At 34.7% G+C, this 24,828-nt stretch overlaps 1 protein-coding gene across 16 annotated transcripts in view; it reads left to right on the top strand.

Moving 5' to 3' along the window:
- Window positions 1-24,828, top strand: part of SLCO4C1 (solute carrier organic anion transporter family member 4C1) — a 113,068-nt gene that overhangs the window by 48,045 nt on the left and 40,195 nt on the right. For 6 of the 16 annotated variants that reach the window (XM_030325661.1, XM_030325654.1, XM_030325789.1 and 3 more), the window contains 2 exons: window positions 18,284-18,364; window positions 20,438-20,502. The exons of 1 other annotated variant lie outside the window; for it this stretch is intronic. In XM_030325661.1, coding sequence (XP_030181521.1) covers window positions 18,284-18,364; window positions 20,438-20,502 — 146 coding nt within the window. Of the gene's footprint in view, window positions 1-7,296; window positions 7,602-18,283; window positions 18,365-20,437; window positions 20,503-24,828 lie in introns of those variants that run through there. 9 more of the 16 variants (XM_030325679.1, XM_030325668.1, XM_030325774.1 and 6 more) reach the window with 4 other exon arrangements.

Raw genomic sequence — 24,828 nt, 5'->3', positions numbered from 1 at the left:
ATCATAAAGATGCTCACCAATTTTGGGAAAAGAATGGATGAATAGTGAGAACTTCAAGAAAAATGTAGAAAATATAAGAAGGTACAAGACATAACTTATAACTGAACTAAAAAATATTCTAAGGGTTTCAGCAGCATAATGGACAAAATAATGGAATGAATCAGTGATCTGGAAGACAGCAATGGAAAACACTCAGAGAAGCAAAATGAAAATAGAATTAAAAGAAGTGATACCTTAAGGGACCTCTGGAAGAACATTAAGTGGAGTAACATTTGCATTTTAGGGGCCCCAGAAGGAGAAGAGGGGAGAAAAGGGTCAGAAAAATTATTTGAAGAAATAATGGCCGAAAACTTCCCTAATCTAGAAAAGGGAAGATTCATCAACATCTGGATCATCTAGATGTTCATCTGGATCATCAACATCCAGATACCCCAGAAAGTTCCAAATAAGATGAACCCAAAGAGACACGCCAAGACAAATTATAATTAAAATAATAAAGGTTAAAGATAAAAGAGAATCTTAAAAGCAGCAAGGGAATGAAATATATTACCTATAAGGTAAACCCAATAAGCCTATCAGCAGGTTTTTCAGCAGAAACTGCACAGGACGGAAAGGAGTGGCATGACATATTCAAAACCTTAAAGGAAAAAAAAAAAAAAAACTGTCAAGCAAGAGTACTCTAGCCAGCAAGATTATCATTTAGAATTAAAGGAGATATAAAGAGTTTCCCATGTAAGCAAAAACTAAAGGAAGTTCATCACCACTAACCCGGCCTTACAAGAAATATTAAAGGCACTTCTCTTAAGCTAAAAAGAAAAGACACTAATTAATGAGAAAACATGAGAATAAAAATCTCACCAGTAAATGTAAATAAATAATAAAGATAGTAGATCAACCTCTAATAAAGTAAGTGTTAAGGGTAAAAGATAAAAATAGTAAAGTTCATTTAAAATGCATAATTAGTTAAGGAAACATGAAGTAAAAAGATGTAAAATGTGTTATCAAAAATCTAAAATGTGGAGAATGTGAGTATAAGTATAAAGTTTTGAAATGTGTTCAAAATTAAGTTACCATCAACTTGAAAGGGACTTATATACGTAAGATGTTATATGTGAAATTTATGGTTACCACACATGTAAAAAAATTTATAGTAAATGCACAAAGGAAAAGAAAAAGGAATCTAAACAAATAAAAGAAAATAAGCCACAGGAGAAGAGAAAAAGAGAAGAAGAAAGGATCAGAAACAGATTACAAATATAGCCAGAAAGCAGTTAACAAAATGGCAGTAAGTACGTACCTATGAGTAATTGCTTTAAATGTAAATGAATTAAATTCTATAAGCAAAAGACATATAGTGGCTGAATGGATAAAAAACAAGACCCTTGTATATGCTACTATAAGCTCCCAGACTGAAAGTGAAGGGATAGAAAAGACATTCCATAAAAATAGAAAGAAAGCTGGAATAGCAATACTTACTTCAGACAAAATAGACTTTAAGTTTATTTATTTACTTATTTATTTATTTGGAGAGAGAGAGAGTGAGAGCAAGCATGAGCAGGGGAGGGGCAGAGAAAGAGAGAGAATCCAAAGTCTCTGTGCTCCATGCTGAGTCCAGAGTGGGGGTTAATCTCATGGACTGTGGGGTCATGACCTGAGCCAAAATCAAGAGTCAAGACACTTACCTGACTGAGCCACCCAGATGCCCCTCAGACAAAATAGATTTTAAAACAAAGACCAGAACAGGAGACAAAGGCATTACATAATGGTAAAGGTATCAATCCAATAGCATTTGTAAACATTTCTGTACCTAACATAGCAGTACCTAAATATGTAAAGCAAATATCACCAGTATTAATGGGAGAAATAGTAATACAATAATAGTAGGGGACTTTAATACCCCACTCACATTAGTGGATAGATCATCCAGATAGACAATCAATAATGTAAGTATGGCCTTAAATATATCAAATGAACCTAAAAGATATTTACAGAGCATTCCATGCCAAAACAGCAGAATACACATTCTTTTCAAGTGCACATGGGACATCTGAAATCATATCAGGTATGTTTTCTCACCACAAAAGTATTACATTGGAAATCAGTTACAAGAACAAAACTGGAAAGTTCACAAAATATGTCAAGATTTATTTATTTATTTTTCTATTAAAAAATTTTTTTAATGTTTATTTATTTTTAAGAGAGAGAGTGAGCTGGGGAGGGGGAGACAGAGAGGGACACACAATCTGAAACAGGCTCCAGGCTCTGAGCTGTCAGCACAGAGCCTGACATCAGGCTCGAACGTGCAAACTGTAAGATCATGACCTGAACCAAAGTCAGATGCTTAACTGACTGAGCCACCCAGTCACTCCAAAATATGTGAAGATTTTTAAAAAATGCTACTAAACTGGTATAGCAAGTCTGGAAAACAGTATTTAGGTTCCTCAAAAATTAAAAATAGAACTACTCTATGACCCAGCAATTGCACTACTAGGTATTTATCTAAGGGATACAAGTGTGCTGTTTTGAAGGGTCACATGCACCCCAATGTTTATAGCAATGCTATTGACAATAGCCAAAGTATGAAAAGAGCTCAAATGTCCATCGATGGATGAATGGATAAAGAAGATGTGGTATTACTTAGCAATCAAAAAGAATGAAATATTGCCACTTGGAACTATATGTATGGAATTAGAGAGTATTTTGCTAAGCGAAATTAGAGAAAGACACATACCATATGACTTCACTCATATGAGGAATTTAAGATACAAAACAGATGAACATAAGGGAAGTGAAGCAAAAATAATATAAAATCAGGGAGGGGGACAAAACATAGGAGACTCTTAAATATAGAAAACAAACAGAGGGCTGCTAGAGGGGTTGTGGGAGGGAAGGTGGGCTAAATGGGTAAGGGGCATTAAGGAATCTCCTGAAATCATTGTTGCACTATATGTTAATTAACTTGGATATAAATTTAAAAATAAATTAATTAAAATAAAAAAATAATAAAATAATAAAAACATGCTACTGAACAACCAGTGGATCAAAGAAGAAATCAAAAGAGAAATTAAAAAAATACCTTAAGATAAATAAAAATGGAAACACAATGTTCTAGAATTTGGGGGATGCAGCAAATAACAGTTGTAAAAGGGAAGGAAGTTCATTGTTATACAGGCCTTCCTTAGGAAACAATAAAAATCTCAAACAATCTAAGTTTACATTTAAAGAAACTAGAAAAAGAAAACAAAGCCCAAAGTTCTTAGAAGGAAGGAAATAATAAAGACCAGGAGAAAAAGTAAGTGAAATAAGAGATAAATAAATAAACAAATAAATAAATAAAAATGATCAATGAAACGAAGAGTTGGTTATTTGAAAACATCAATAAAAATCAACAAAAATCAACACTTTTAACTAAACTCGTCAAGAAACAAAGAGAGCCCAAACAAATAAAACCAGAAATGACAGAAGAGAAATTACAGTGGACACCACAGAAATAAAAAGGATCATAAGAGAATATTATGAACAATTATACACCATCAAATTAGATAACCTAGAAGAAATGAGTAAGTTCCTAGAAAAATAGTCTTCCAAGACTGAATCTTGAAGAAATAGAAAATCTGAATAAGACTAATTGCTAGTAATGAAATTGAATCAGTAATCAAAAAATACCCAACAGACAAAGGTCCAGGTCCAGATGGCTTCACAGGTGAATTCTACCAAACATTTAAAGAGTTAATACTTAATCCTTCTGAGCCCAGCATTATCCTTATAGTAAAACCAAAGACACTGCCAAGAAGAAAATTACAGGCAAATATCCCTAATGAACATAAATGCAGAAGTCCTCAACAAAGTATCAAACTTAATTCAGCAGTATATTAAAGGGATCATAAACCATGACTAAGTGGGATTTGTTTCAGGGATGCAGAGTTCATCAGTACCCATAAACCAATCAGTGTGACACATGACATTGACAAAATTAAGGATAAAAAACCTGATCATTTCCATAATTGAAGGAAAAGCATTTGACAGAATTCAACATCCATTTGTGATAAAAACTCTAAACAAAGTAGGTAAAGAGGGAACATACCTCAATAAATAAAGGACACATATGACAAACCCACAGCTAACATTTTACTCCACAGTAAAAAGATAAAAGCTTTTCTTCTATGATAAGGAACATGACAAGGATGCTTACTCTCACCACTTTTATTCAACATAGTATTGGAAGTCCACCATAAAAACTATTGGAAATAATAAGTGAATTAGGTAAAGTTGCACGATACAAAATTAGTATACAGAAATCTGTCACATTTCTCTACACTAATAGCGAACTATGAGAAAGAGAAATCAAGAAAACAACTTTTTCAATTGCACTAAGGAAATCCCAAAAGTAAACCCATATTTATATGCTCAATTAACCTACAATAAAGCAGTCAAGAACATACAGTGGAGAAAAGACAGTCTCTTCAATAAATGGTGCTGGGAAAACTGGACAGCTACATGCAAAAGAATGAAATTGGACCTCTTTGTTACACCATACACAACAATAAAGTCAAAATGTATTAAAGGTTTCAGTGTAAGAGCTGAAACCATAAAATTCCTAGAAGAAAACGTAATAAGCTCTTTGACAGCAGCCTTAACAGTAGTTTTTTGGATCTCTGAGTTCAGGCAAGGGAAACTAAGGCAAAAATAAATAAAGGGAATGTAGTCACATTCAACTAAAAAACTTTTTTTGTACAGTGAAGGAAACCATAAACAGATGAAAAGGCAACTTAATGGGAGAAGATGCTTGGAGATGAGATGTCCAATAAGGGGTCGATATTCAAACTATATACAGAAATCATACAACTCAATAACAACCACAAAAAAGCAAACAACCAACCTGATTAAAAGATAGGCAGAGGATCTGATAGACGTTTTTCCAAAGAAGACATTCACATGGCCAACAGGCACATGAAAAGATACTTTACATCACTAATCATAAGGGAGATACAAATCAAAAACACAGTGAGCTATCACCTCACACCTATCAGAATGGCTATTATCAAAAAGAGGAAATAACAAGTGTTAGTGAGGATGTGGAGAAAAGGGAACTCTCATGCACTGTCGGTGGGAATACAAACTGGTGCAGCCGCTATGTAAAATAGTGTGGGGGTTCCTCAAAAAATTAAAAATAGATCTATTAATTCTAAACTAAATATGATCTAGTAATTCTACTTCTGAGTGTTTCTGGGTATTTATCTGAAGAAAATGAGAATACTAATCTGATGAATATATGTACTCCTATGTTCATTGCAACATTATTTATAGTAGGTAAGATATGAAAGTAACCTAAGTGTCCATTGATAGATGAATGGATAAAGAAAATGTGGTCTATATATATAGTGGAACATTACACAGGAATAAAAAGGATGAAATCTTGTTATTTGTGACAGCATGAATGGACCTAGGTGGTATTATGCTAAATGACATAAGTCAGATAAAGACAAATAACATATGATCTCATTTATATGTGGAATCTAAAAAAAGCCAAACAAGTAAAAGAAACAAAACAAGCCAGACACAGATTGGTAGATACAGAGAACAAACTGGTAGTTGACACAGGGGAGGGAAGGAGTGGACAGGCAAAATAGGTGAAGGGGAATAAAAGGTACAAATTTCCAGTTATAAAATAGGTCACAGGTTGTAATGTACAGCATAGGATCTATGTTCAATAATACTGTAATGACTTTATGTGGTGACAGTAACTGGACCTATGGTAGTTATCATTTCATAATGTTTAAAAATATCAAAGTATTCTTATATACTTGAAACTAATACAAATCTTATGCCAGTATAATTCAATAAAAAAATTCAGAAGTCCTAGATACAATACACACACACGTATACATTTACATATTGTGCAGTTTGTTGTGACTGTGATTGTATTTTGGTATATGTATCAGGATAGCTTATTAAGCTTCAATGTGTTTAAACCTAGAGAATGATGTCTGAATTTATAATGACAGAATAATAAAATGCCCACTGAAGAAATAAATACATAAATTCAAAAATATAATAGGAGAATAAATATTAACTAGGTGAAATTAATCTTTCCACCACTTTTACTTGTTAAACATTTTTATTCACTGTGTTTTTATGCTTAAAAATTATTTAATTTGTTATGCTTGTATTTTTTAACCAAAAGGTACAGATAATGAATTTGTTCCTTTTCCTACTCTATGAATATGAGAATTTTCCCCCAAAACATACATACCTTTAAATTTTCTAAAAACATTGTGACAATAATACCTATGTAATTATTCTTCCTACATGTAGTTCTATAAATGCATAGTTCAGTGAAAATTCCTATTTTTCATATATGCGTTTTGAATAAAATACTAATGGCTAATACATTTAGGTATTGTAAAAACTACATTATGAGGTCATTTAATTTATTCAACCGTGACTTAAATGCTTATACTCTGGCCAGAAATAGTTTCTCTTCATGTAGCCAAGTTCAGAATCAGAGTTCTTTGAAAACAAAATTTGTGAAGTGAATCTGTTTCATATTTTTAGTTGATACTTAAATTTGGATGAGTATTCAATGTGATCTATTTCATGGAAGCTTTCTCCTAAGAGCCCCAGAGGCTTTTTATTTTAAGAATTGTTTTCCTTCATGGACATGAAAATTCTACAACTTACTTAGGTTCAAGGATATAGTAAGCTATTATATTTTGTCACTGGCTTCATTCCTTGTAACTTTTTATACATACGATGTTAATAAAATTAGAAATGAAACATGGATTTATTTAATTCTCTGTAATACTTCTTTTATAAGAATGTACAAGCATAACCAAGAAAAGAATAGTTATCGTACATTTTACTGTTTGAAAAGAAAGTAGAGGCTCAGTCGATTAAGCATCCAGCTCTTGATTTCAGCTCAGGTCATGATCTCCTGTTTTGTGAGATTGAGTCCCACGTCAGGCTCTACACTGACAGTGGGAGACCTGCTTGCTATTCTCTCTCCATCTCTCTCTCTGCCCCTCCCCCACTTGCATGTGTGCTCTCTGTCTCTCTCTTTCTCAGAATAAATAAACTTAAAAGGGAAAATAAAGACTAGTTCATTGAGTTGTATAGAAATGTTTTACTGAAGAATATCACCTTTCTTTGTAAAACTTTTAAAATTTAAAATATAGAACTGTAAATAATGCTCTTCTTTAAAGTAGTTTCTATTCATGAGGAATTTTTCAGTGAGAATTAATTTTTTGTAATACTTAAAGGCCCAAACGCATGATTAATTTTTGTTTTTGTATTTAGGTGTTACTTGTAAAATTATCACCGTTTTCTTCAATGGGTGTGCAGTCTTTTTGTATAAGCCGCCACCATTAGACACAGATGTATCATTTCAGAGTCAGAATGCAGTTGTGACTGTTTCAGTAGAATGTGATCTCAGCAATGCAGGAAATGAAGGGTGAAATAGCAAAAGGAGACCATTTTACAACCGGAAAATTGGCCTTCATTTGTAAGAATTCACATTGCCATTGCAGCATTATCCACCCGATATGGACAATCATATTTTAAAAGTTGGTATTTTGTAATTAAATGCATTTTCTGTATATTTATGAATGTGTTTGTTTTTGTTTTAATATAAGAAACAGACTTGTGCCTTCAGAACCCACCAAAAACCTCAGAACGCGCGCACACACACACACACACACACACTTCCCATTGTACAGGTGTGAAATAAAAAACTAATAAACTAAACTAGAGAAAAAGCCAGTGATTAGTTAAAAGTTTATATCTTAAAAACAAAGTGATATTTCTATTCTTCTTGCAACTTGTTTTAGTTTAATTATCATTACCAGTAGTTGGGGCTTATTTAGAAAATTTATGGTATAAAAATTTAAACTAACCAAATTTATGTGATGATTTTTGAGAACTATTCTTGAAAACTCATGAATTTAAAACCAGCTACTTTGTTTTTAAATTTATATACACTAGTCTGTCCATCACAAAAGGTTACTGAATTATTAGAACATAGGTTATCTTCTTTGTATCCCAGTATAAAATGAATTCAGGAATAACATTGTATTTACATATTTTCACTTTAACTCAAGAATTGCAGGAAGTAATTTGCTACTATTTCTTATTTTTAACACTTTCCTTTTGTGATTCCATAATAGTATTATCCAATTATATGTCTTCCGGGAGAAATACCAACTTCGGTAAAGTGCCAATTATATATGAAAAGATTTTTTTTTAAATGACTTAGGTACATTTTATTGGCTTTCTTTGAAAAGACTTCTTAATAAACTGTTGATCAGTATTTACATATTCAGTAATTTAATTTTTCTCATTTTAAAAACTTATCACCGGGGCGCCTGGGTGGCGCAGTCGGTTAAGCGTCCGACTTCAGCCAGGTCACGATCTCGCGGTCTGGGAGTTCGAGCCCCGCGTCAGGCTCTGGGCTGATGGCTCGGAGCCTGGAGCCTGTTTCCGATTCTGTGTCTCCCTCTCTCTCTGCCCCTCCTCCGTTCATGCTCTGTCTCTCTCTGTCCCCAAAATAAATAAAAACGTTGAAAAAAAAATTAAAAAAAAAAAAAAAAAAAAACCTTATCACCTAGTATATTATTTACAGCACCTAAAATAGTACTTTGCTGATAGTGGGCCTGTATTAATGTTGTTTGATTAATACATTAAACTCCACTTTTCTACTGATCATTTATTTGAAAGATAAAGTATTTCACATATAACATTATAACACTCCATTTGTTTTAACTCAGATTGAAGCCAACTTTGTCTACTCAGAATATGGAGGAAATAGATCTGTGAATAACAGATTAAGAAAAATGTTGAAGTTCATACTTAATTTAGGGAGAAGAAGAAATCACCCTATATATGCATATATTTGATGAACAAGTCACTTAATAATTGGCGTTCATAATGATTTTTAGTTATCAAGGGTTTAATTGCATTCAGTGTGCTCAATTTTATAAGATGATACATTTTTATAAACTTTTTAATGAAAATGGGTAAAGTGAAAATAATTTTGGCACTTTAATGAAGTCAGACTCTTACACATATTTACAAAGAATACCTCCTTTTATGACAGGGCAGTTTAGACACTACTGTAATTTATAATCATTATTTATACTTTTGGATCAACTAGATTATATGTGTTGGTATGCTACTTTAAGAACAAAATTTTTTCATAGTATTGTTTTTTCACAGTTTGTATGATTTTTCAGCTCCTCGTGACTGTTCCTTAGTCCCTTGATCTCTGTAGCAAGAGATTCTCTGCTGTCCTGTATACTGTTTTCCAGCCCAGCGATTAATTTTATGACTATTATTCTAAATTCACTTTCTGTTATATTATTTAAATCCTTTTTGATCAGCTCATTAGCTGTTGTTATTTCCTGGAGATTCTTCTGAGGGGAATTCTTCCGCTTGGTCATTTTGGATAGTCCCTGGTGTGGTGAGGACCTGCAGGGCACTTCCCCTGTGCTGTGGTGTATAACTGGAGTTGGTGGGCGGGGCCGCAGTCCGACCTGATGTCTGCCCCCAGCCCACCGCTGGGGCCACAGTCAGACTGGTGTGTGCCTTCTCTTCCCCTCTCCTAGGGGTGGGATTCACTGTGGGGTGGCGTGGCCCGTCTGGGCTACTTGCACACTGCCAGGCTTGTGATGCTGGGGATCTGGCGTATTAGCTGGGGTGGGAAGGCAAGGTGCACGGCGGGAGGGGGGGCAGGCTTAGCTCGCTTCTCCTTAGGTGATCCACTTCAGGAGGGGCCCTGTGGCAGCCGGAGGGAGTCAGATCCGCTGCCGGAGGTTTGGCTCCGCAGAAGCACAGAGTTGGGTGTTTGCGCGGAGCGAGCAATTTCCCTGGCCAGAGCCGGTTCCCTTTGGGATTTTGGCTGGGGGATGGGCGGGGAAGATGGCGCTGGCAAGCGCCTTTGTTCCCCGCCAAACTGAGCTCTGTCGTCCGGGGGCTCCGCAGCTCACCCTCCCTTTGTCCTCCAGCCTTCCCGCTTTCCGAGCAGAGCTGTTAACTTATGACCTCCCAGACGCTAAGTCGCGCTTGCTGTCGGAACACAGTCCGTCAGGCCCCTCCGCTTTTGCAAGCCGGACTCGGGGGCTCTGCTTGGCTGGCAAGCCGCCCCTCCGCCCCGGCTCCCTCCCGCCAGTCCGTGGAGCGTGCACCGCCTCGCCGCCCTTCCTACCCTCTTCTGTGGGCCTCTCGTCTGCACTTGGGTCCGGTGACTCCGTTCTGCTAATCCTCTGGCGGTTTTCTGGGTTATTTAGGCAGGTGTAGGTGGAATCTAAGTGATCAGCAGGACGCGCGGTGAGCCCAGCGTCCTCCTACGCCGCCATCTTCCTGCGCCTCCTTTGTATGATTTTTAAAGTGAACTTGAAACTATAAGTTGACCTGTGGTTATTTTTGTACATAATTGGATATATGTCTTAAAACTTAGTTTTAATATTTAGATTTCCTTAATTGTAGGACATAAAAATGTAACTTTCCACACACTCTTATGTATGGAAAGAATGTATGCAATTGATCTAGCTTTGTAAATTGGAGAAAAATATAAGTAAAATTGTATATTTTCTTTGAATATTTTCTTTAATTATGTAAAATGTATACATGTGTCTCTTTAAAAATGAGAATATTTGTATTAGGTTGTTAAGTATTTAACCTTATTAATTGGCATAGATTTTGCAGCATGTTTTATATCTGTTTATGAATACACACATTTGATGGTTGGGAAAGGGAAAATCAGTGTACTTTTGAACTTGGTGAATGTAATTTAATTCAGTGATTTCTGGTATCTCAATAGATGTATTTAATTCAATATAAACCACATTCACTATGAAATAAATGCTAAAATATTGTTCCATACTATAGTTTTCATGGATGACAGATGGACATATAAGATTTATGTTAGTAGTATACAGTTGCAGATGGCTGCTTGTCAGTTATCTGAAACTGCAAAAGTAATGTGTTGTGTGAAGGTTTTATATGTAAGTCCTCTTGGGTTATCAAAACACTCAGTACTATTTTTTTTAAAGAAATCAGATTGGACATTAATTTTAGAGGTAATGTCCTTTTCCTGCACTGCAGCATATTTCAGTATTTTTCGGCCTTTTTTTGTACCCAAAACAATAAACATTAACTTACACATTACATGTGAGTGATCAAAAATAAATAAAAGAATTTGTTTTTAAAAACTGCATGGGTAAATGCAAACATTTTAGTGTTTTTGCTAAAATGAACAGCTTATAAAAATCGTCCTCAAATAATTGGCATTTTAATTTTTCTTTTCAGATTTAATTTGACTTTTTTTTGATGCTTTATTTTGTAATAATTTTAGACTTAGGAAAAGCTGTAAAAATAGTACAAACAATTCTCCTATAAGCTTTACCCAGCTTATCTTATGTTAACATATTAACTATCTGTAGAATGATGATGTAAACCAGCAAATTAGCATTAAAGAAATAATTAATACCACATCTGCAAAAGGGCATGGTAGAACTATTCTCTGTCATGGTAGTATATATATATTTATTAATTGTTGAACTGTACATATTAAAATGGTGCATTTTAATATATATTTGATTTGCAAAAAGAATTGATACTAGAAACAATATTGAAAAGCCAACTATTGTTGTGTCTTTCCAAGTCTATAGAGAATTCCCTAAGAGGATCTTGCTAGTGTCTCCTGCCTATTTGGATGTTTTCTTAGTTCAGTCCCATCAGAATGGAGTATGTATCCCAATATGGTGAGGGAGGAAAGGAACAAAGTTAGAAATTCATGGCTTAAGCCTAGGGACCAAAATACACAGAGCAGAAGCCTCGGCAGAATAGCTACACTCATAACATCTGAAGATAAGAATTTCCCAACGTATGGGGGGCACGTGGGTGGCTCAGTTGGTTAAATATCTGACTTCAGCTCAGGTCATGATTTTCTGGTTTGTGAGTTCGAATCCCGCATCAGGCTCTGTGCTGACAGCCTATAGCCCGGAGCCTGCTTCAGATTCTGTGTCAACTCTGTCTCTGACTAGAGTTTGGATTGAGTGGTTGGCAATGACTAAAATGGAAGTTGCCTGTGGAACTTTAAAAATTAACAATGTCAAGTGCCATCCAGGTCTGATTAAGTTTGCTTTGTTAAAAATTTCCTAGGTTATTCTGGGTCATGTTGAGCTCAGTCAGTTGAGCATCCAACTCTTCATATTGGCTCAGGTCATGATCTCACCACTGGTGAGTTCCAGCCCTGAGTTGGGCTTTGTGCTGACAGCCCAGAGCCTGCTTGGGATTCTCAATCTCTCTCTCTCTCTCTCTCTCTCTCTCTCTCCCTCTGTGTGTGTGTCTGCCCTTCCCCTGCTTATCCTTTCTTTCCCTCTCCCTCTCTCTCTCTCTCCATCTTTCAAAATAATTTTTAAAAATTCCTAGTTTATTCTAAAGTGTAATCAGTGCTGGAAACTGCTGAGAGTTGAGATACTACTGAGGCGTTTTCTAGAAGCATGTGCTCTCTTGGATGGGGTAGAGTGAGTTGGGGAAGAAAGGGTGGTAGAAAGTTGGAAAGCAATGGAGAGAGAGTTACTTGTTTTTAAATTTTTCTAAAGGCTCTTGATTTTAGAAATAAAAAAATCAGAGAATATCACTAGATTCCTTCTTTTCCTGCATTAGTGAGCTATTTCAGTAATAATGTGGACATAACACCCACTACAGGATTATTTCATGGAGAGATCCAAGAGTAGTTGGGTTGAGTGCATGGCAGCATATGGTGATGTAATGGGATAAATTCTGATAAGGAAAATAGAGAATTGACATAGCTCAATGGAGATGGTAAAGGCACTGACCGACATAAGACAAAGACTTCCTGGTACATGCTCCTTAGCTATATTCTTGAATCTTCCAAAGAATGTGGAAACAGCTGACTCATCTGGCTTCCCAATTACAGAAACTCTGGCACATCTTTTTGCTAGTTGTCTGCAAAGCAGAAGCTTGCCCAAGAAAAGGAAAAAATGAACTTTATCAACTCTCTGCCTTATTTTCTTTGTGATATATACGTCCTGCTTTTCAATTGATTAAATAGATCTATTATTGGCTTTCCTTTTATATGAGTGAATGGTGTAAAGATAACTACCATATGTCTTTGATAAGCAATTTGAAAGTCGGAAAATTATAAACAGCAAAGCCAGTTGGGTAATACTGCTTACAAAACACTTTAAACTGAAAAAAGAAAAGGCCAGATAGTTCTAGTGAAAATATTACTTATTGTGGATCTGTTGGATATGAGGAAATGCATTAGATGTATTACACATTTTGACTCACTACAGTCTTATCAATTTCTTCTTAGGTGAGACAGCTAAAGCCCAGGGAAATTAAGTTTTCAAGGCCAAAAGGTTAGTAAGTGTCAGCACTAGAACTTGAATCTGGGTATCTGTGGCTCCAAGTCTCATGCTTTTGTTTTTATCGTTGGTATGCTGAGGTTAACTACGTAGATATTTTTTTAAACCCCAAACACAACTTTTATTTGTGGGAATTATCCAATATCCGTCAATGCTAAAAATTATATTTTCTGAAGTTATAGTTAGTAAATAAGCAAATTTGAAGCACTAAACAAAAAATCCTTTCCGAGGTTGCAATTTATATTTTTACCAGAAGGTGGCGGTGTTGTTTTTACTATAATAGTAAAAAAAAGTTTTGCTTTAGGAACCTTTTTGTTGGAGTATTTCTGGCTCTTTGGTAAAAATTTCATTTGCATTTTTTTCATTATCATTGTTCATATCCTTTTAGTAACTTTTCCAGAATTGTTTTCTCATTACAGATCATTGGAAGGATTTCCAGTTAGAAGAGAAACTGGTAACTAATGAGAATCATTGGTGGATTCAACTTTTGCTATTTTGACTTCTTTTCTCATTTAGAAATAGAATGATACATATTTCCAATTTAACAGTTTTTCTCTCTAGATATAGACCAAGAGTGAATTTTTGATATTAATCTATATTTTATTTTTAAATAGCAAATAGCTATTTAAATTATCTTCCAATTCTTTTTAGAATTAATCCTTAAAAAACTTAGAAAAGAAATGCCAAAAAAATCAATATTTTGATGAGGTTGTCTTTCCATTGCTAAGCATGAATTTTTTACATATTAAAATTATTAACATTTCCTACTATTATACTGGGGTTTCCTCCCATCGATTTCTATAAGACCACTTCAAACTAGAATTTTAAAAATGAATCTGAAAACAACGAATCTGAAAATGTGTTCTTGTACTTATTATGTACTTGCTGTTGAAAGGAGATTTCAAGCGTGTTTATATTCCCAAACCCTTTTGGCTAACCAAATGTATTATGTATATAGTTTTATTATAAAACTGCCTTTCTCAAAGTTTTCTTTTTTTGCTAGTTGGGGCTTTAACATGTAGTGTTGTGATTAGAGTTTCTCTCCTCAAAAACTAAGCATCCAAATGGCAAAGTAAAGCATAAGTATATAAAGAGTTAACAAGTAAAGCAATTCAAGATTTAAGCCAAAAGTCAAAGCATTCAGCCTCCAGAAACATTTATTGATCCTTTACTTAATACCAGGCTGTTTTGAGCTCCAAAAATTGGGGAAGACGCCGGGGGCGGGGGTGGGGGGGATTGAGACAGAGACAGAGACAGAGAGGCACTTTGTCTATATTTATTTTTCGGGTACTCAGGGACATTTGTAAATAGAACTGTATTTAATCAATCATATTAAAATACAGTTTGTTTTTATCACCAGGCATTTTTTTTTGTAGAAGAGTTGGTGTCAGGCATAGCACTGATAATTAATACAGAAATATAGTCCCTTTTCTCCTGTCCCCTTCTCAAGCCAGTGCTTACAGTCAGTAAATCTACAAAGAAATATAATATGGCGGGTTCAAATGGGTTCCAGAACACACAATGGAAGTGACTCAACAACTCTGTCTGGGATTTTAATACAGGAGGCTGACAGCTGTGTTAATGGTTTAGCAAGTGATGGATTGATGTGATGTTACAAAGCAATACCTGATCACAAATGACTTGCACAGCTCTGTGCCCAAACTGGTTTAGTTAGAGCTATCTCCCTAGTGGAACAGACATTTAGAAGCCCTGATTAGAAGCATCTAACCTTCTTTTCCATAATACTGCTTTTTACTTTGTAGAGAAGAGAGAGACTATTAAATAGGACTATTCTCAGTTTCTATTCACATCTCTTTACATCCTGCTTTCAGATTAACATGTATCTGTCTTTCATCTCAGCTCAGTGGAAAAGACATCTTCATTTTTCAAGGTAAACTATCAACCTCGTTCCTTCATCCATTCTGAATCCCCCTGAACTTCTTTCTCAGGACTTTGCTCAATCTATTTCCCTCTGTTCTGTAGAATATTAATCTCTGCTCTCTTTCATCCCTTTCACATCTGAAGAGTTCAAAGTTCTCCCTTCTGTAGAAAATCCTTTTCTCCCCTCATGCCTTCAAAATGTCGAATGCCAGCCCTGATCTGCCTCTCCATATACAGGTTTATAGTGGACATCTTTCTTGGGCTACATCACAGGCATCAAAACTCAATTTGTCAGTAACTGAACTCACCAAGTACCTTGCTTTCCCACCCTCCTCCACCTCCTTTCTTCCTTCTCGTTTTCTCCATTTTGATGAGTGGCTATACCCAGTTGACTCCTAGACTCCCCTGCTTTTGCGTTCTAAACTCGCCATCTATCCTACTCCAAACCCATAAACAATCCTCATCTTGACAATTCACCATAGACCAACAAAAAAATATTGCATACAATGGTTGTAATTTAAAGGAAAGGATAACATATAAACAGTTTTAAATTTCTTCAGTAAATATGTATTGGGTTGTACTATGAGAGCAGAATAAAATAGAATGCCAGGTCTAGATTTAGACCATGTTTTTATTTCTCCATTACCTTTGTGTATTGTCAAGAGATAATTAAGGAAAAATCAAGAATGATCAAATATTAAGTTTCATTTCCTGGCTTACTTTTTATTTTCAAACATTTCTTTCATGAATCAATGATAATATAATAATTTGAAATGAATAACTTGTTAATATAAGCTGGAAATGAAAATGCTTATTTTCTTGAATTCTTACTTTCCAACTCTGCAACACCCAGTTCATTGACCAGAGCAAGCCTTGGGGAAAAGCTATGAGATAAAACTGATGGTTTTGAATATTTTTAAAAACAATATTATCAGGCATTAATGTGTCAAAGCAAAAATTGCACTCAGTGAAGTTAAACAGGAAAGGAACACTTTGTTCAGGTTGTTATAATAAGGAAGAGAGATTAGAACTCAGTCTGAATGCAACTTTGCAGAAACAAAAGGCAGTATGGTTTTGAAAACTTGGGGTTTATCCAAAGGATACAAAAATGCTGACGCAAAGGGGCACATGCTCCCCAGTGTTTATAGCAGTAATAGCCAAACTATGGTAAGAGCACAAATGTCCATAAACTGATGAGTGGATAAAGAAGAATATTACTTGGCAATCAAAAAGAATGAAATCTTGCCATTTGCAACAACGTGGATGGAAATAGAGTGTATATGCTCAGCAAAATAAGTCAGAGGAATTCACTCATGTAGAATTTAAGGAACGAAACAGATGAACATAGTGGAAGGGAAGGAAAATAAAATAATACAAAAACAGAAGGAAGCAAATGATAAGAGACTTTTAAATACAGAGAATAAACTGAGGGTTGTTAGAGGGGAAGTTGGTGGGGGGATGGGCTAAACGGGTGATAGGCATTAAGGAGGGCACTTCTTGGGATGAATGATGGGCATTAAAGAGGGCACTTGTTGAGATGAGCCCTGGGTGTTATATGCCAGTGATGAATCACTAAATTTTTCTGAAACCGATAATCCTGAAAGCAATACTTGGACATACTATATGTTAACTAACTTGAATTTAAATTGAAAAAATAAAAATAAAAGGTGGGGGTGAGACAAAGATCATAGGCCATCTGTTTGCCAACTGGCTTTTACAAAAGGAAAAGTAAACATTTTCTCTCTCTTTTTTTAATTGAAGTATAGTTGACATACGATATTATACCAGCTTCATATGTATGACATAGTGATTCAACAATTTTATACATTAAGTTATGCTCACTGGGATAAGTATAGTTATCATCTGTCACCCTACAATGTTATTACAGTATTTTTGACTATATTTCCCATGCTCTGCTTTTCATCCCTATGATTTATTTATTTTATAATTGGAAGTTTGGACCTCTTAATTCCTTTCACCTATTTTACCCATCGCTCCTTCTTTCCCCCCAGCAGCCACTAGTTTATTCTCTGTATTTATGATTCTGTTTCTGGGTTTTTGTGGTTTGTGCACTTGTTTTGTTTTTAGATTCCAAATATAAGTAAAATCATAACTTCATCACAGGAAGTTTTACAACTGAGATCAAGGAGTCCACGGAAGTTAGGCTTCTGTCCTTCCACAAAAATGGGGGGAAATGAGGATAGGGGTACTCTTTTTCTTGATAACTACATTTCAGGAAGATGGCTCCCAGGTCTTGAGAAAGACATCCTTAGGTTGTAAAATAGGCAAGCTTTTAAAAATACTTACATTTCAAAGGGGCTGGGAAAGGATTTACTGACCAGTTTTCTAAAAGAAATGTTCTCAGAAAAGTAAGGGCAGGGGCCTAGAGTCAGAAAGAAGCTTGTCTAATGGTTAGTTAGGCTGACAAAAATGTTAAGGCTGCCTTGGTCAAGGGGATGCAAATTCTTTGATTTCATTTCAATTTTCCCTGGAGTCTCTCTAAGCATATTTTATATAGCATATCCTTGTGGTTGCTTGGTATTTGATTTTAGATTTAGAGACTCTGTAATATAGTAGCCCTTGTTAAATTTGGTCTGACTTAAGCTATTATTTTTTAATTAAACAACACATTGGTCAATGATTTGTGTTCTTACTCAAAAGAGTATAGCATCACATTTGGTTGCTTGAAACTGAAAAACTAAGCCACAATGTCCTCAACAGACGTTGATCCTATTTTGACTCTTTTAAATTCTGATATAAGAAGAATACTCATAAAAAGGCTGCTGTGAACTGAACAGGCAGAGATAACACAGGCTCAGACACAGTAAAGCTAATTACCTACAGTAAATGGTTTGAATGTGGGCCAATAAGAGATTGGGGAGTAAGCATATTAAAGCCACTATAATAGAAGACATGAAATGAGACAAAAGAAATGAGGGATGGAAATGTAATGCATGGAAGGAAAGTCATACAGGAGATTAAGAAAATTACATTGCTATTGTGTTTCATTCCAGTTAAAGTGAATGACCTTCATTGGCAATGGTTCATGAATCCAGTATTTATAGGAGAACACAGATGCATACAATGGCATACAGGTTAATTCCTTTTTGCCTTTTTCTTCTCCTTTTCTCTTTAATGCCTAGATAATTAGCTATACTGCAGATACACAATCTATACACATGAAACCTTAAAAGAATGGAGATGCAATGGGCTATACTTGTCTAACTGAAGACAGGCTTTTTCCAGTGTACCGTCTTCTCCAGTCACAAATTTGCTAGACTTAACACATTAATAATTGTTTAACTGATGAAGGATGTGTTGTCAGAATTTCCCCAATTTTCAGTGAATTGCTAGGCCCAGGGAGTCTGGCCCTCTGTGGAGTGGATGCTTCCATTTTGGATGATAAGTAATTTTTTCATGAATTCATTTTCATGCTCACATAAAGGTGAATCATAAGCTTATTCCCATTATAATAATAATTTCTATTATTCTAATGACAAGACATCACTGGATTCTGGTGATAGGGAGAGGAAACAAAACCTAAATTTGGTGCCATCCCAGATGTATCCTAAATCAAAAGTCTGTCTCAGAATCGTTCTCATTCAAATGGGTCTGCACTTAACTCTCCATGGTGGGTGGCAGCACATATCTTTCTCTCATTAAAGTTATGAAGGTAAGAGCCACAAGATTGAGATGAGTGTACTGTATTCCTCTCTTGCACAGTAGTTTTGCAGAGATTAAGTATTGATCCAGGGGGTCCCATAGTTTCTTAGTTCACAAGCTGTGTCTGTCATTTTTCCATGGTGCATCTCCACCCAAAGAAGTGGCTAAGGGGGAGCAGGCTGGCTCAGTTGGTTGAGCATTTGACTATTGATTTCAGCTCAGGTCATGATCCCAGGGTCGTGGGATCAAGCCCCGCTTTGGCCTCCACTCTGAGTGTGGAGCCTGCTTAGAATTCTCTATGTCTCTGTCTCTGTCTCTGTCTCTGTCTCTCTCTCCTTCTGCCCCTCCCCTCTTAAATTAAAAAAAAAAAGTGGCTAACAATTATATTTGATCTCTAAATGGGTCCAAGAATTTAATAAATATTTATTACCTAAAAGTTTGTTATTTGACAGAAACCACATGCACATTGAAAGAAAACTTATATTTTTATTTCATTCTTAATCACAATTGTTAATGTATGCATGTTTTGGACACAGTGCAACTTCTCAAACCTGTAATCAGATTTGACACTGCCATCCTCTTTTCCTATCCCACATTGGTTTTCATGAGTACTTGCCGTTTATCATAGTGACTGCTGAAAACCTAGCTTTGCAAAGATATGGCATCATCTCAAGGAATATAGTGCAGTCAAATGTTAAGATTTTGAATTCCTCAAGCTAGCAGTCTGTATGGACTATAATGTCGAATATTGCTGTGTTTCACTCTTTTATTTTTTTAATCTTTATTTATTTTTGAGAGAGAGACAAAGTGTGAGCAGGGAAGGAGCAGAGAGACAGGGAGACACAGAATCCAAAGCAGGCTCCATGCGCTGAACTGTCAGCACAGAGCCTGACGCGGGGCTTGAACTCATGAACCATGAGATCATGACCTGAGCTGAAGTCGGGCGCTCAACCAACTGAACCACCCAGGGACCCCTGCTGTGTTTCACTCTTAATCTCAGAATTGTGAGTTTGAGTATCACATTGTAGAGATCGCTAATAAATAAATAAATATTTAAAAAATCCTTTTAAATATTCCACAGGACCTTTGTGAGTTTGTTATGGCCTAGTGTGATGTATAAAGGCAAATACAAATAGAAAATAAGAGGCTTAATTTTCCCTGGGGAAAATATTTCTTCTCTCTCTCTGTTTTCTTAGAGCAGTTACTTTAGAAAACTTGCGGTTGTAGTTTCTTTCTGTCTCCTTCTGTTGGGAGGAGATTCTGTTTTTTATTATATTTCCTGAGGTTTTGGCCTTTGTTTTAGAGTATGATCCTAGACAGAATTCTCCTCCAAGTTTTGACCTATTCAAACATTACAGATTATGATCATTATAGATTTATACTTCTAGACATTTTCACTTTTTTTTTTATATGTTGAAGAAATGATTTGTATTCTATAACATTACCACAATGTTCTAAAAGTTAGAAGGCAGGTATGAAACTCATTTTTTAAAAATTGATTTTAGAGATGAAGAGCAATCTAACAGGGATTATGTGGCATGCCAGAAAAATGACAAGGTTAGTGCCTAGGGTAAGTATGATACCTATTTTTTCATATTATTTTAACAAATTTAGAGTATGTGGCTTTCCAGAGAGTCAAATTCAGCATCTAAATTTTTATATCTCATTCTACTTTCCATAGTGTTATGAAAGAAGAATTTTTTTTTAAATGACTGACAAAGAAGACATATGGTTAAATTATGAGAAAAAGTCTTTATAATTAAAGTTTTAAAAATTGTAAGATATAAGAAATCGTGTTCAAGTCAGGTTCTGGAACTTTCTTTTCAGGAGATTATACTTTATTGATATTTTTCCATATTACTTAAAATTGCAATATTGTTATAGGAGTGTTGAAACAAATAAAATAATCCTATTATCCCTTTAGTCCTTTCTCAGTCTTTGTCTATTTAATTTTATAAAACTGGAAAATGCAATTGTGTTACAAGGAATGTTGCTCTACTTCACCCCCCTCCCTCCACCTTTCATTTATAGTCTCATGGACATAGTCAATAACTCTCTAGGTATATCTAACCCACTGTTCAAGCAACCTCATAGATTTCCAGTGTATGAATATAATGATTAGTTTACTCTTCCTTTCCTTAATTTAAAAAAATAATATGGCAGTCCACTACCTTTAATTAGGTTTGAATGCAATTCTGGTCAGACAGGAGATGAATTTGATGAGTCTATCAGTTACCAAGACTAGACAATCTTACATGGTGGTATATAATATAGTCTTTCTGATAGATTTGATACTTCAGGACCTAAAGTGATCTTAGAAGGAAATTGAAAGAAGATAAAGTTTTCTTTGTCAGTATTTTTGAAACCATGTCATTCAACTTCATAGATCTGAGATTGGTATCTTAGAAATATTTCAAAGGAGTAACAAATTTTGAATAGAACATGAAGAGGACAAGATTAAATTTATATGGCCAATTAATCTATGACAAAAGAGGCAAGAATATACACTGGGGAAGACAACCTCTTCAACAAATGGTGTTGGGAAAACTGGACGGTAACATGCAAAAGAATGAAACTGGACCACTTATACCACACACAAAACAAATCCAAAATGGATTTAATCTTTAGTCCAGTATAATAATGACGTGGTTTCCTTCAATCAAGGGAAACAAAAGAAAATTTAATCTATCAGAACTACACCCAAAATAAAAAGGATTTTGCACGGAAAAGGAAAGAACAAGGAAATATTAACAAAACAAAAAGGCAACCTATGCAGTGGGAGAAGATGTTTGCAAATGATATATGCAATAAGTTAATATCAAAAATATATAAAGTATTTATACAACTCAGCACACATGCATACACACACACACTCAATCCCATTAAAAAAAGGACAGAGGAACTGAGTAGACATTTATCCAAAGATGACATACAGATAGCCAACAGACACATGAAAACATCCTCAACATCACTAATCATTAAGGAAATGCCACTCAAATTCACAATGAGATATCACCTCACACCTGTCAGAAGGGCTAGAATCAAAAAGACTAGATATAACAAGTGCTAATGATGATGTGGAAAAACAAGGAATCCCCATGCATTGTTGGTGGGAATGTAAATTGGTGCAGTCACAGTGAAAAACTTGTGGAGGTTCCTCAAAAAATTAATAATAGAATTAGTGTATGATTGAGTAATTCCACTACTGGGTATTTACCCAAAGAAAATGAAAATACTAATTCAAAAAGATATGTGTACTTCTATGTTTATTTCAGCGTTATTTAAAATAGCCAAGATATAGAAGCAACCCAAGTGTCCACTGATAGATGAATAGAAAAGAAGATGTGGTATGTATATATGTGTATATATATATATATATATGTGTGTGTGTGTGTGTGTGTGTGTATATATACACACATATATATAAAATTATATGACATCATGGAATATCATATATATATACATATATATGTGTGTGTATATATATGTATATGTGTATATATATATGTGTGTATATATATATATATAATGGAATCTTACTCAACTATCAAAAAAGAATTAGATCTTGCCATTTACAACAATATTGATGGACCTAGAGGATATAATGTTAAGTGAAATAAGCCAGAGAAAGACTAATACCATATGATTTCACTTATACATGAAATTTAAGAAACAAAACAAATAAAAAAGACGAATTCAGACTCTTAAATACAGAGAACAAACAGGTGGTTTCCAGAGAGAAGGTGTGGATGAGGAGGGGTGAAATAGATTGAAAAACAAACAAAAAAAAGAAAGAGTGACATTGTAAATCATCCAGTAGTAATCGTGGAAGAACATAATAATTTTAAAAAGTATGAAAGATACTCTCTTTGCAGGACTGTTTGACAAATTATGATTACAGAGCATTAAAAAAATAACATAAAAAATAACATACATGGAATTCCAATGGAAGTATATGAGGTTAAGATAGGGAAAAGAACAAGATCTCTTAGACAAATGAAATTTTGAAGGAAATTATACAACTTCGAATGATGTATCTTTACAAAATTGAAAATAAAATAAAATATTTTAAAATGTTAAATTACATCCAAATATGACATGCAAAATTCTGATTTTAAAAAAGTACACATAATTTTCATGTCTTTTAGAAATTATATGAGAAAAAAGACTTTGGGTTTTTCAAGTTTATAATAGGTAGGAATTAATATGCAAAGTAGGTTCTGGACTCTGGCAATACTATATTATTAAGTTTTCTTATCGAGTAAATATTGTAATAAATACTTATGTCAGGAAGACTAACCAATTCATTTACATATTCTGTTTTTATTGAAATACAATATGAAAATTCAGTTATAAGGAGGTATGGTGTAGAAATAAGAACAGAAAAACTAGCTTTTTTTTTTTCACATTGGGTTACTCTTGAACTATGCTACTCAAAAATACTGTATTTTTTAATCTCAGATGTCTTCCCAATTAATTTTAGAAACAGAAATAATATAGAATTGTTTATCAACACTTGAAAGTATTGCAGGTGTTTTGTGGTTTTTTTTAATGCAGGTGTGATTCCAATTTTGAGTTACGAAATTATTATTTTCATTTAGAACTTTCTTCTTTTTTTTTTTTAATTTTTTTTTCGACGTTTTTTATTTATTTTTGGGACAGAGAGAGACAGAGCATGAACGGGGGAGGGGCAGAGAGAGAGGGAGACACAGAATCGGAAACAGGCTCCAGGCTCTGAGCCATCAGCCCAGAGCCTGACGCGGGGCTCGAACTCACGGACCGCGAGATCGTGACCTGGCTGAAGTCGGACGCTTAACCGACTGGGCCACCCAGGCGCCCCAAAACTTTCTTCTCTCAATCACATTTCCATGAGAAATTATTTTGTGCAATATAAAAGTTAAATATTTTTAAATCACACTGAAGAATAGTGAAATAATAAGTGTATGACTCATTCTATCATTCATGAAGTGTGTCAGCCTGAGGGTTGATAAGACAATGTTGTACCTAAATGCATCAACTGAATGTCAACACGTAGGTACCAAGGGATCTCTGATATAACTTCTAAAATTTCTGTGAGGCATACTTTTTCTTAAAAGTAAGACAGAAAAGAAAAAATAATGTGTTAAAAATGATGGAAAATCATGAAACTAGATGGAATTTTTGAGTAACTAAAATCATTTAGACACACCTCATTTTTAAATTTTCTATTAAATTAAGGCTCAGAGAGTTTAGATGACTTGCCCCATTAGGAGTGATTCAGATCATTTCTATTGTTTTACAGTTAAGAACTTGACCGAGGAGCTTGTCCTTCTGAATCGGAACAGATTCAGATTCATTCAGATTCAATGGTTGGCAGAGAGGTCCTCTGAGGAAACACTGCTAGTGTAACATGAGGGCCCTTTATTTGTCTGGAATAGAGGGCATTTCCAGAGAGTTTTTCTCAGTCTATGAGGGTGATAAGTTTAGCCAAGAATACCAATAACCCAGCTGGCCTCTCCAAATAAAATTAAAATAGCCAGTACTTCTTAAGGGCCTATTATTGCCAATATAGTATCTAAGAGTTTAAGTTCTTCAATGACCATAGCAGTGTTTGAAAAACATTTCCTAAAATACTGTTTGTGTGACCTTGAGTGACACTTTCAACATCTCTAAGCTTCTACTTTTTATATTTAGATCAAGTAGATATCTGCCATGTACTGTTAGAATGCCTATTAAAAGCTATATGTAAAACTACTTAGTTTAGCGCCTGGTACATGTTTATTCTCAAGAAAAAGTGATCATTATTTTAGATTTCATATATGATTTTTACATAACTATAAGATATAGATAATACAGTTTTCTTAGGGATGAAGGAACTAAACCAATTTAAGAATGTCAAATAACAATTAAGTAGTAT

This window comes from Lynx canadensis, chromosome A1 (assembly GCF_007474595.2).
Source record: "Lynx canadensis isolate LIC74 chromosome A1, mLynCan4.pri.v2, whole genome shotgun sequence".
Taxonomy (NCBI): domain Eukaryota; kingdom Metazoa; phylum Chordata; class Mammalia; order Carnivora; family Felidae; genus Lynx; species Lynx canadensis.
The sequence above is the reverse complement of the archived record's forward strand: the minus strand, read 5'-3'. Positions and strand labels throughout refer to the sequence as shown.